At 43.3% G+C, this 14033-nt stretch overlaps 1 protein-coding gene across 1 annotated transcript in view; it reads left to right on the forward strand.

The window, feature by feature from the left end:
* Positions 1 to 10213: 10213 nt before the first annotated feature.
* Positions 10214 to 14033, forward strand: part of LOC138268155 (chymotrypsinogen B-like) — a 45200-nt gene continuing 41380 nt past the window's right edge. Inside the window, exons 1-2 of the mRNA XM_069217577.1 lie at positions 10214 to 10323; positions 11042 to 11145. Coding sequence (XP_069073678.1) covers positions 10266 to 10323; positions 11042 to 11145 — 162 coding nt within the window. The 5' untranslated portion in view covers positions 10214 to 10265. The remainder of the gene's footprint in view (positions 10324 to 11041; positions 11146 to 14033) is intronic.

The raw sequence follows: 14033 nt of genomic DNA on the forward strand, positions 1-14033 counted from the left end.
AGTCATAACAACACAAACAAGAGCACTTACAGATCCATCCTCAAACGCAACTATCAACAACTCAATGTCACCAAAAGCTGTGCTCTCACTAACTGCATTGAAAACGGTGCCGACAGCACCAGGGAAATCTTTGTCATAGTGAGAGACTTCACCTCTCTGACAGCAAGCTCCACCAATGTAACCCCCTCTTAGGAACACTGCACCCAGCTGTCCCTATTCTTCAGCAACAAAATCACCAGCATCTACCACCACCTTGCAGCCCTCCCGCCCATCTCTATCAACACCCAGAAGACCACCCTGACCACCTGACCCAACATCACACTCAAGAAACCATGCTGACCAGGCAGTTCATACACTCCGGAGCACCCTCGGACCCCTGCTTTCATCACATCTTCATCAAAGGACTGGACCCCATCAGAGCAGCCCTCTCTCTGATCCTGAATGACTCAATTATCACAGCCATCTACCCAGATGTCTGGAAACATACCACAGTCCTCTACCTCCTCAAGAAACGCTCAGCAGGCCTGAAGACACTAGCCAGCTTCTAGCATTCTCCCTGCTACCCTACCCATCAAAGGTCATGGAAAAGATGATAAATAAACATCTAGCCACCCACCTCACTGACAACCACTTCCTCAACACTCCTTTCGGGCCCAACCACAGTACAGAGACCGCTCTCATCACCACTATGGATGACATCTGCCTGATCATGGACACAGGAGATGCCCAGTCCTCATCCTGCTGGATCTTTCTACAGCCCTCAACACACTCACCAAGCCTATCATTATCCAGTGACTGCACAAAGCTGGCATCTAAAGTCCTCACTTCGCAGGATTTTTTCCTTCCTGACAGGCTGCACCAACTCAGCCTGGCCCCTTCTCACAACGGATGCTGTAAACCTCATTTGGGGAGTTCCACAAGGCTTCTCACTCAGCTGCACTCTGTTACATGCCTACATGACCCCCCTCACCAGTTACATCTGCACCTATGGAATCAACCTCACATTCATTGCTGACAACACCATCTCTCTCAGGCAAGACACCAAACACAGGGACCAATTTGTCCGCCTCCATGACTGAAGTCACCAACACAGACAAAACTGGAGCAGTAATCTTCGGCAAAGACACTTTTCTCTGGGACTCCACCTGATGGCCTGCCAACCTTGGACCCACACCCTCCCAGGCAACCCACACAAAGAACCTTGGAATTGTAATCAACAACCAACTCACCATGACCATCCAAGGGAAAGCAGTCACAGTTTTGTACTTGCAGACACTCAAGATGTTCAAGAATATCTTCAAATGGCTCCCCATCAACACTCGCCAAATGGTCACCCAAACTCTCATCACCTGAAAGCTGGACTACAGCAACACACTTTGTGCAGGACTCATTGCTCAATTGACCAGAAGGCTTCAGAACATACAAATCTCAGCAGCCAGTCTCTCCCTCAATCTCCCACCCCACTCTCACATCCCCCCGAACCTCAAAGAGCTCCACTGGCTCCCAATCAACAAACAAACACTGTTTAAACTCCAGACACACATATACAAAGCATTACACAACAATGTTTGCCCCACATACCTCAACAACCACCTAAACTTCCACAAACCAGACACCTCCTCTTCAGCCAAAATCCTATTCGGGCACACAGCCCCCTCATATGCAGAACCAGTTCCGACAGTCATGCCTTCTCCTACCTCAATCCCAAAACCTGGGACATCCTGTCCCGGCACATCAGAGCCACCTCCTCAGTTCTTGAATTCCTCAAGAAACTGAAGGCCTGGGTCTTCACCTACCACAGATCCTGGTTTGGCTTTTATTACTCTTGTTTCAGTGCTAGGATACCCTCCTGGGTGAGTGGTGTGCTTTACAAACAAACATAATATAACATAACATAATATAGCATAACATAAAGCTTAACTCCCTTAATCAATATTACATTACCAGAACACTAGAGGGTGCACGCACCAAGATGGTTGCAGTGTAGTGACCTCTGTTTCATTTATGCTTCTTGTTGATTGTTGAATGATGTTTGGGGTACTAATTTTCTCATTTCCTGCAAGGGAGGTGTGTAATTTTGTTGCCCACAACTAACATCCTGGAATGTTACAACTCTTGTTTAGACTGAGGTATTTCTTGGAAAAAAGAGCTCTGCGGCCTTGCTTCCTAGTCCTTGTCTCCTTAAAATGTATTGTCTATCACTCTATGGTGGAATTTTTGTAAGGTGGCAAGGCTGACCTCTGTCACTGCCTGCAACACTGGCCTGAAAATGAAAGGAAAGTACCTTTATGGTTTGGTTAGCTTTTTTTCCGTACAGGATATGTACATTCTTATACAGAACTTGAGCCTACTTTTTGAAAAGTGCTTTATTTTTTCAATGGATCGAAAGCAGGCCCATTGTTTCCATTATTTCATGCTTGTTTAGAACCCCTATTAAAGTACCTCAGTTTTTGCAGCCCATTTCTATATAGCCACTATTCCTTCTTAAGATTTTCTGTAGAACTCTTCACCTTCTCATCAGTTTGGTTGTCAGTGTTTTCCAGCCTATTTAGCTCTATTTATTTTGCTATGATGTGGATTACTTCTTCCCTCAAATTGAAAACCTCTCAGGCCTCCTCTCCACCACCTATAAAGTCCAAAATTATACAATTGCAGGAGACTTCTCTTGGTAAAATCTTAGATGAAATACATTTTGTTCACTCTAACACTGATACTATCAGTTAAGATATTAAAAAATATCTAAAGAGAACTTCGTAAAATGAAGTGCTCCATGTGAACTTTCAATCTTCTCTTTGTCATACTTCACAAACTTTATTAATTTAGTTTATCAACCAATCTGGGTAATATTCTAGAGTCATTATCAAATAAATGATCCTAGGAAGGGATGCATTTGAAGCATAATTTGACCTACAGAGGCCTATACACAAACTCAAATGTCATGTTTTTATTTGTAGTAGTTACAATTGTGAAGAGAAATAAAAAGAAGTCTCTAAATTCTATAACTCCTTTATTACATGTGCCTTTTTTAATCTTTAACAACTTATATGTCATGCTAAATAGAAGATTTCCAAAGTGATGTGTGACTAAATAGCATCACTTATCTCTCATCTTGTGTATGAAAGCCTGTTCTTACCTAATCTAGCTAGAAATATGTGTTTGTCCTTCTCCAAAACAGTCTGTAAATGTTCTTTATCTACCACTGCCTTAACATGGTTGTAGGAAATTGGTTGACTGGGGTGTGAGCCCCAGTCAAGCAGCAACCACAATCCTTGTAAGGGTAAGGCTCAAACAAACCTCCAATTAACCTGTGCTCATCCGCTTGGTAGCTTGGCACAGAGCAGTCAGGCTTAACTAAGAGGCAATCTGTAAAGTATTTGTCAACACTTCAAACAATAAAACAGTGAAAACATCACCCAAAAAGATTCCATAGCAGGTTAGAAAAATAGAGGCGAATTTGTGCAATGAGACAGGCTGGCAGTGTCTTGTGCTGTATTTCAGAGCTAACCGCACCATTCCGGTGTGAACAGGCCAGTTCGCAGTTGCAAAGAGCTCAAAGCTTGATTTCAAGAGCTTGTGAGCATACCAAGAGACCAGGACATGTGAGGTACCACTTGGGGGTCAGGAACTCACTGCAGCTGGGTCCAGGAGCTGGCTGAGGAAACTTTTATTTCCCTGAGGCTCAAATCAGGGGGTCAGCATACTAGTCCTTTGAATCACTCTGGTGTCCTGGGTTCAAGATGAATTTGCATGGCCAGTTCTTCCCCAGGCAAGAGGACAACAAGCAGTAGGTCTGCATAGCAAGGAATAGTTTCTTTAGAGCAGCAGTCCAGCAGAGTGGTGGTTCTTGTAGCAGCACATCAGCCCTTCTTCCTGGCAGCGTTTCCACAGGTCCAGAAATGTACTGAAGAGTTAGTGGCTGAGGTCCAGCATTTATACTCAGTTGTGCCTTCGAAGTTGGGGAGAAGTTTCTAGAGGTTTCCCTTTGAAGTCCCCAGGCAACCCGCCTTCCCTTCCTGGCTCCAGAAGTAAATACAGGGAGTATGCAGCCCTTTGTGTGGAGGCAGGACAATGCCTATTCAGGTGTAAATGGGGCTGTGCCCAGCTCCTTCCTCCCATCTTACCTTTGATAGCCCATTCAGGCATCACTTAAACTCCCTATTACATGTGGCTGTCCAGAAGAAATACACAAAGCTCAGCTGTCATGTGATCACAGACAGGCTACAGACAGCAAGGGGCATATATGTACTCCATTTGCGCCAAATTTGCATCACTTTTTTAATGCAAATTCGGCGCAAAACTAACTCCATATTTACATTTTGACGTTAGATGCGTCTAATGTCAAAATATTGGAGTTTGCACCATTTTTTAGATGTGTGAACCTACCTTGTGTCAATGAGATGCAAGGTAGGCGTTCCCATCTAACTCCATAGCCCCATATGTATCCCCTAGTGCTAAATGATGTTCGGTTGTGGGGGGCTAAATAATGGTGCAAAGTTTGCTTTGCACCCTTATTTAACGCCTTGGACAGACCAGGCGTTAGGGGACCTGAGGACCCATTTCCATGGTTAAACACCATGGAATGGGTCCGCAGGTGCCCTTCTCAAGCCCCAGGATGACCCTCACCCACACCAGAGGGACACCGGAGGATGGGGGGCCCCATCCCAGGTAAGTAGGGTAAGTAGAGGCAAGTGTTTTTCTTTTAATTAAAGTGCCATCGGGCCCAACTTGGGCCCCCTGCATGGTACAGGGTGCAATGGCCATGCTGAGGGGACAGTGGTCCCCTATGCTGGCAATTGTGGTGGTGGGCATAACTCCTGTCTTCTAAGCCAGGAGTCATGTGGTATGGATGGTTTTGCGTGAGAAAATTACGATTTTTTTTGCCTCTAACCAGCCTAACATCATTTTTTGGTGCGAAACCCCTGTCTCCCATACCACCACCCCCACCCGGCTAATGTCATTGTTTTTACGCCAGCCCTCCATTTGAGCCGGCTTGTGACATTCCATAAATTTGGCGCCCGGCTGGTGCTCTAGAATGACGCAAGCCGGTGCTATACTTTTTGACAAATTTTTTAAGCTAGTTCGGCGCTTTTTAGAATTAGTGTAAACAATTCTGATGCTAATCCTGCAAAGCACCCAGAGGCCCATTGAAAACATGCTTGCTCTGAGCAGGCGTTAAAAGTCCCCAAAAAAATGATGCAAAGAAATCTCTTAGAAATCTTTGCACCATTTTTTCGCCCCCCCCCTAATAACACAGGAATAATGTAGCGCAAAGGTTTACAAAGTGGGTTACCATGTGGCGTAATGCATACATTGCGCCACTGTGTAAATCTAGCGCTGCAATTTTGGCCTTGTTTGGCCACATTAGCATAACAAAAATGACAAGGAGGCAAAAGGGGCTCTTCAATTCCTAAAGCCAACAAAAACGAAGATCAGCACAAAAATGGAGAAGGAAGGCAAAATATTGGGTTGAAGAAAACCCTTAAGCTGACCGGTCTAACAATGATTCATAGCCCCAGGACGTAATCTCATTTATATTTTTTCTTCCTGTCTCCATCCAAAAATGTTAAAGTCTCTTTTGGCCACCCACACATTACTCTAAGGCAGTTGTTATTGCACAGAAGAGTTCAGAATACCAAATCATTTCCATTCAAGATCGAACATACGCCAATTCAATATGGGTTTAGGCCTGGATTAGGCACAGTGGATCAGGCCCTAAATTTACATCTTATCCTCAGTAAATATGTTATTGCCAAAAGGGAACCTATCCACTTAGCATTTATAGACCTGTCCAGTGCATTTGATATGGTGAACAGAGCAAAACTGTGGGACATAATGGATACAATGGGGATTGAGCAGGATTTGCTGGATTTGATCAAACGTTTATACTCTGACCTCTCTATTTTAATTCAGTTTGGACAACATGGTGAAAGGTCTCATCCCCTTGCTTCCAATCGAGGTGTTAGACAGGGCTGCACACTGGCACCTTTTCTGTTTCTACTGTACATAAACGGCTTGTACAATTGTTTGGTCCAAAATGGTAAGGATTTCCCCAGGATGAGTTTTAGACAATTGCCAATTTTATTATATGCCGATGATGCTGTTTTAATTGCCCGCACGGCCAATAGTCTACAGACCCTCATGGATCTTTTTTTAACACATACACGAGAGCTTGATTTGAAAGTCAATTTTAAAAAATCACACGTTATGACCTGCGGTCCTAAAACCACTCGCACCAAATGTTTTAGAATGGGGGGGAACACCTTGACAAAGGTAAAAGACTTTTGCTACCTAGGTCTGTATCTAAGTTCCACTTTGTCTTGGAAATTCCATTTGAATTTTAAGCTCCAACAACTGGCAAGAAATGTTGAGGCAATCTTTCGTTTTGCCCGCAGATTAGGGCAGAGACCGGTCCACTAGACCATCACGCTCTACAACTCCAAATGTGTTTCGGCAGCGATATATGGGGGTGGCCTTTGGGGATATACCAGTCCAAGCATTCTACAGCTTGCAGAGAACAAATTCCTTCATCGGTTACTCATGGTACCTAAGAACATAGCAAACATTTTATGCCATGAGGAACTGGGAATCCGCTACATTACAGATTTGATAGATATTGCCCCACTTTTGCTATGGATAAAAGTATGGTCAAACCCGGCGGCTACTTTAACACACGATTGCGTAAAAGACTGTATTTCATTAACAAACTGTAACAAAATTCCATGGCTAAATTTTGTTCACAATGGCTTCCGAAACTTGGACTTGGAGTATATGTATTTTAAACCAGAGCTCCTGCCAGCCAATGCGAAAGAAATTGTTAAACTTCGACATAAGGAGCATGTTATGAATCTTAGATACCAAGTGGCAGAGAAATTGAGTTCTTTTAATTCATACATACAAATTCTATCATCAGACTTGTTAGAACCTTATTTTGTTTGGTTCCCAACCCCTTCTTTATACTCTTTACTCGTACTTTTTAGATTTAATATGATCCATTTTAGAGTGGCGTTCCCTATAAAATGCGTGTGGGAAAAAACACTACCGCCATGCCCTTGCGATAATTCTTCGAAACAAAGTACTTGCCATTTTATTTTATTCTGTAAACTTTACTCAGTTCCCAGGAAATCCTTCCTATTACCCATTTTGCGTAACTTGCACACTTCTTCCTACAAAGACGGATTGACTGGCATCCAAAGCCTCTCATCCAAACAAATGTGCATTTCTATTCTTAGTTTTATTAAATCTGCTATCATTATTAGAAACCGATATGAACTGGTAATGTGACCATTTATTAAGAGAAACTAGGCATTGTCTTATTACTATATTGTCCTATTATTATATATGTTTTTATAAGTATTTATTATCTTATACTGTTTTAGTAAGCTTGGGCGGTAAACTTAGATTTAATAGATTTGCTTTTGACGTATGCAATAAGTACTGTATTTTATGATGACTTTTATGCATGCATGTGCACTTTTGTGGCAAATCGCTGAATAAAGTTATTTTGACTGACTGACTGACATATGCCTCAGGTGACACATCTGAGTACAACTGGACTTGATCCTCATAGAACATCTTGTAGTTATACTAATCAGACACCCAGGCAGTGTCAATCAAAAGCCTCATTCCCCTCTATTCTCAAATACATTACAATGTGGCATGACATGATAATCTGAAGAGTGTTTCTCTCTTTCATAGAGCTTTCACTCACACTACTTTCCACAACTGCAGACTCATGTAAAATACCCAACTTTCCATAGGTTGTGCACATTGTACTCAGAGCAAATTCATTCTTATTGTTGGCCACACCCCCTCATTAATATTAGGTCATCCACATGAGCTATTAGCATCTGTGGTGTTCTCTTTCTTGTACTACACTATTCTAACATCCTCCTTTCTCTTGCAACCATCCTTCTCCACCACAGAATCAACGGTTATTGTTTTATGATATTGTCATAGAGTAAACTAGCTATATCTGTACCATTTTATTGGTTGTTAGATATGTAGCTTCTACATGCTCTTCTTTTTTTTGCAGGGTATTTATTGTTCCAGTGACTTGGATTTTTATTTCTTCTGTCTTGTTTTGATTTTCTAGATAGTAGCGATTTAATCATTATATGGTTTATCATGTGTATTTGTTGTGCCCTGAAGCTGGTCTTCCTGCCATTTATTTGTGGAAAATAAACAATAAACAATAATACTATTCCCTTTACCCAGCACTTAAATCAATGCATCAATGCAAAGTGCCTTTGGCCATATTCACTTGTCAATTAGTATACTGTCAGTATAACATTTGGCAATTATCTAGTTTCTAATGAGTAAAGCCAACAAACATATATGAGGCTGCTAGGACACGAGGACCTGCTGCATAAGCATGAGCTCATTCATTGGTCATGCTAAAACCTAGTAAAGAATTTGTAAAACTGAACTACCATGGCGGCAATTACCTCTAATGAATGCCTAACCTCTAAATACCAACAATGTATCATTTAAACATTTCCCATCTTCTTCAGCTTCGGTAAACGAATGATAAAATGCATGCTGGCTCTCTATCTCCAGTGAATGAACTAGCAATATCTTGTTCCATTGTAGAAGAACATCAACTGCCATGCCAGCAGTTATCATGGATCTGTTAGAGACCTGAACTCCTCCACAGATTTCTTCTAAGGTGTCCCAATGAAAGGAGGTGGTTGTGTCACACTCTGCATCATGGTTTACTTGGTGCAGGGTATAACTCAGAAAGGAGTACTGAGAAAATACCGCTTACCAAGAATATGTTCTCTTAGATTGAGCAGTTACAGAAGAGAAGTAGGTGCCCCAGTTTCCAGGGTAACTCACAGGAAATCACACTATGGTGAACTGGTATCTAATCAGGTGCACATGCCAATTTTTCACTCTTCTTGGTGATAAACTTGCACAGTGAAGATTTAGAAGATGCCCCCAACAGCAATCCTGGAGTCTCACAGGTTCATGCAGGAGGCCGCTTGATCGGTGAGAAACAGTAGACAGCCAAAAAGCAGAGGGATAATCAGGCACCGGGGTGCACAATGCTCACATAGGTGGTGATGTGAACTCTTTTCATCTCCAAAGAAACAATGGACGGAAAAACATATATAGAAGTTGATGTATTGCATTATATGACAGGGTCCACATCAGTGCCATGCTTCCCCACGACAGCTGTCCATAACTGTTCACAATACAAGTTAACAAATCCCACATCCTACCTTTCAAGCATGATTTTATGAACGCTACAATTAGACCAATATGTTTCAACAATCACCAACACAGCAGTGCCGCTTGGACTGTATGTGATGGGTCTCAGTCAGTTACACATGGCACATTGAACCCATTGCATGTATTCTGTCAGCAATGATTGGGCATGAGGAAGGGAGAACATACAATAAACATGGTCGATTTTGGCAGGGCCAGGGAAGGATGGCAGTAGACTGATGAGGCAAGAGGGAATGGGCAGAGAAAGTTAGTATGGAGCAGAGTGGATGAAATAGAGGAAGAAAACTGTACTAGTGAGCAGTTGCGGCACTGGGTGGGACAGAAAACTCAGATCATGACTGATGAGGAAGAATAGAGTTATGGCAAGTGTGAGTTAAAAGCCTGTGGCAGGAGAAACAGCGATACTCATTTGTAGTGTTGGTTGGCTAATTAGAAAGTACTGGTGTCTGAGTGCAGTGGCATGAAAATAAGGAAGGCTACTGCTAAAATAATTGCTGTCTTCAATACTTCTGGAAGGCACCTTACTTTTAAATTATAGAATATACACGTGCTTGAGGCTGCTAAGCACACGTGTTTATGAATCCAACAGTGACACGCAGACACCCAGACATACAGCTTGACTTCTGATAACAGAATATTGGCCTTTCCCTCCCTGCACTCAGATCACTTCTAAAGAATGAAATGCTTCTTGCATGGCAGCCCGAAGGGGGGGAGCAGAGTGTAACCTCTTGCAGTCATTTCCCCAAGTCAGATGACAGACCATTAGCAAAGGTCTGCCTCTTTCGCACACCAGTCCTTTGACCTTCAGGTTGAGAATGATTGATTCTACTTAAACCTGTTCCAGCACGTTGAAGATAAAGAGACTGGAAACAAGACCATGGTCGATCAAGGATAAGGAAGGCCGGCAGTTGGCCTGGAAATGAGGTTTTGCCAAATCTGTCTGCACGCACATCACGCGTTCCCCCACACGTCAAGGCCATGGGCTCAGCTCTATAAAAGGGAAGGAAAGGCAAGCAGGTAGACATCTCTAGGCAGTCATGGCTTTCCTGTGGGTTCTTTCTTGCCTGGCCGTCATTGGCAGTGCATATGCAGAAGGTGAGTGTGTGGATCCACAACCATTTTTCTAGCTTCAGGCTACATACTTGAGCCAGACATTGAAGCACAAAAACTAATGAGAATTCTGCGTTGCAAATGTAACCAGTGCACTGGGCTTACTATTGTTTCTATTGGAAGTGCAGCCACTCCTTCCGCTTACCACTCTCGGTATTAGACATAGCGTCCTTCCATCTTTCTCCTCACACATTAAAAGAGTAGTCATTCCTTCTGAGCCATACCTCAGTTTTGAGATGCAGTACCTCAATGTGACTCCCCCCCCAAAAAAGGTATTTACAATAATCTGATCACCTCCTAATTTACATCAGGTGTGCAGTCCATACGTCTGAGCTCCCCGCTTTACGAGAACAGTATTAATCTGACACCCTCCCCCTGTATCGGAAGGGTCAGGGTCCTGTTCACAAAAGCATTGTGGAGTGCGTAAAGTAGTACTACAGTAGTATACTTTTCCATATTCTTACATGCCTTTGTGAATTGGCCCGAAAACATCTAAAATGTGAATTCCGAGCAAATGTTCATAAACAATTAGTAGAACTAGAAAGGAGGGGGCCCTCTTCCACTTTTACTAACAGGGAGTTGGATGACTCAGGACAGGTTCACAAAGGCCCGTGGGAGTAAGTACAAGCGCCATCCAGTAGTACTGCGTCCTGTGCCCATAAATGCTTTTGTGAATCGCCCCACGTTATTTTTCTCATTGCAGAATGTGGGATCCCAGCCATACCACCTGTGGTAAAAGATTATAACCGGATCATCAACGGGCACAACGCAGTGCCGCATTCCTGGCCTTGGCAGGTGTCTCTCCAGGTAACCGAAGGGAGCGGCTAATTTGTTGGGAGGGGAGTGGGCATTAAATGACAAAAGCATGTCTTGCGAAGAACGGAGACTGTTATTCTGCAATGTCCAGAAAATTTCAATTATTTGTTTTTAAAATTGTCATTAAAAGTCGATGATTTCAAAGGGTTCCCTAATCTGTTGAATGGTGATGTCCCCTAAACTAGTCATTGTTATTTGTCATGTCTTACTTTGACTATAGTGTTGCATCTTTGTTTACAATGCACCAGATCTGAGGTTATTATTGCTAGGACTGTACCATGGTCTTGTGGTCCATTGGAGCAAAAACATAACAGAGCTCCCCATGCGAGTTGAGAAAGTTTTACAATTTGCTCTTTCTCTGCTCATTAGGATCAGCCATCAGCAAGTCCTGCCTTGCACTATTCCTATTGACTGTTACCACCTGCCCATAGTCCTTGACTCGCCACGTAAGGCCCCTCCCCGCACTGAGCCGACTTGTTTCAACAGTGACACAAAAATCTCCATCGAGACCATCACCTTTGTAGATAGGCAGCAACCGCACTAGATAGACATCAGCGATTTCTCTAAGTGACAGATGTCCCAACAAACAGTGTGATCCAGCAGCGTACTCCTGATTGTTCTGAATGGCGCATTGAGCTACTTTACAACAGCCCTCTTTACAAAATGGAGAATTCTGGATGAAAAACTAACGGCCTACTTCTTCTGTCCCATTGGCTGTCTCCACAGTGCCCATCCCCACTGCCTGCACTGTGCTTCTCCCATACCTCGCTCATAAGTGCCCAGTGTTTTTATGTCACTTACGTTGCTGTGGTTCACGCCAATGTATCTATCTCTAATATATACAAATTGACACTGCAATATTGTCTTTTGCAAAAACCTGAGGGCCTGATTACATATTCCCCTCAAACGTGTGATCCCTGTGCAAACACCTCTTTGTTTAGGAATTGCAGTTATAAGTCGTGCGATGTTAATTACCAGGTGCAATAAATCTTACACCTTTAATTTAAGTTCAGCTGGAAATTTAACATGGTAAAACGTCTGGGACAGGCGACAAAAATCAATTTAGCAAGAACAAAATTGAAATATTCGATAACTGAATTGAAAAATCCACGAAAAAGCATCGCTATGTGTTATCATGCTGTAAATAAAAGATTATTAATTTACCTAAATACCTGAAGCTGTGACATAAATAATACAGTGTGAGTGAGATGGCCATCTTGTAATGGAGTTTCAAACACATAACAAACTATATTACAAGATGGTCACCATGCATTCACACATATGTTTGGAACGATTTGCCTTTGCTACTGCTTGAGATGAAATTCAATAAGCGCTAGCAACGCCAAAACTATGAGTGGCACATTTACGTGTGCTTAAAATTCGGATTCAAATGTGATTTGTTGAAATAATGAAGGGTAATGAGCAGTATCTATCGCATTTCTGTCCCTTCCCACTGAACTGGCACCATTATGGCAGCCTAGTTCCAAAGCAGGTACCCTTGCACCGTGGGGCATATTCATGAGCTTTTTGCGCCACCATTGCATCACTATTTGTGATGCAACGAGCAGAAACCTTTAAATCATATCTATGAGGCCACGCAAAGCCACTTTGCGTGGCATTGAATGTCATAGATATAGAGTAAGGCAAGGCAGCGCAAATCTCTGCGTTGCCTTATCTGCGTTAGGGAGGCGTTCCATGTCAGTTGCGGTGGGTGTTCCCACACAACACCCAGGGACTTTGACATCTGGGGATGCTCCATAACCTTACACCTTCCCAGGGGAGGAGCAAAGAGGAAAAATAACTTGATTTCTTGTCTCTCTATTTGTGCTACATTCTGCAGCACACATAGAATGAGGTAAAAGCCTCCCAGGATTGCTTTTTGAAAGAAGGTGCCCCTTCCTGCACAAAAACAATCCTGCAAGCACTCTTGCTGCATGGTGCAAGGGTGCATGCATTGGCACCTAGCTGCGGAAATGGCACCAGTGCAGGAGGTAAGGACAGTAATGTGCAGTATGCAATAGATACAGCACATTCCTGCCCTTTCCTTTTGACGCAGGGCAGTGCAGCAAGGTGACTTGCTGTGCTGCCCTGCGTCAGACTCCCATAAATATGGCCCTTACTTTACAACTCCAAACTCAGACCTTAAAGGATCCAAGTGCTATCTTGTACCACAGGGGGGGCTGACCAGCACCCTCAGAATACGCATTCCGATGGTGCTGGGTGGGGGGGCCTGCACTGCCTATGCAAAGGGCATGGGCATGAGTTCAACTCTGACCGCCTGAGTTCAACTCTGACTGCTGTCATGCCATCGGAAACCATGTTCCCAGCGGGGACGGCGGTCCTCTGGCGGGTCCGCTCTCCAGGTTTGTAATTAGGGTGGTCAGACCGCCTGGAGTGTGGCGTCTGACTGTCAACGCGAGCCTGGCAATCCCCAGACCATCACACTCGCAATGAGGCCCTTAGACTTTGAAAGCTGGATTCCATTTTTTTCAGACGGTGTACGTAATTATGATCTGTCTTTAGTTTCTGATTGAAAATGCATAAATGTTATAGCCGCCATACATTGAAGTCATGGCTTGGTGTGTGTTCTAAGACCCATTTTTAATTGGGAGATGATGCCAGTACATATTATCAGGTCGGATAACGCAGACGCTGATTCAGACCTAAACTTGCCACTCGCATCAGTTTGCATCTGCTGAGGTAGAAAATGATCTCCAGTTTCTAGCTGATGCTGGCTAGATAATAGAATAAATCATGTTTCAAATGCCAGCAGTAGTGAATTGTTCTTCTAATAGCTTATGTCACTAAAATGTTTGTACTACGAATAAATAAATGCAGTGAGCCCTCTTTGAAATGTAAATCTAGCCCAATGCAGCAAG

The sequence above is a fragment of the Pleurodeles waltl genome, chromosome 12, assembly GCF_031143425.1.
Source record: "Pleurodeles waltl isolate 20211129_DDA chromosome 12, aPleWal1.hap1.20221129, whole genome shotgun sequence".
NCBI classification, from domain to species: Eukaryota; Metazoa; Chordata; class Amphibia; order Caudata; family Salamandridae; genus Pleurodeles; species Pleurodeles waltl.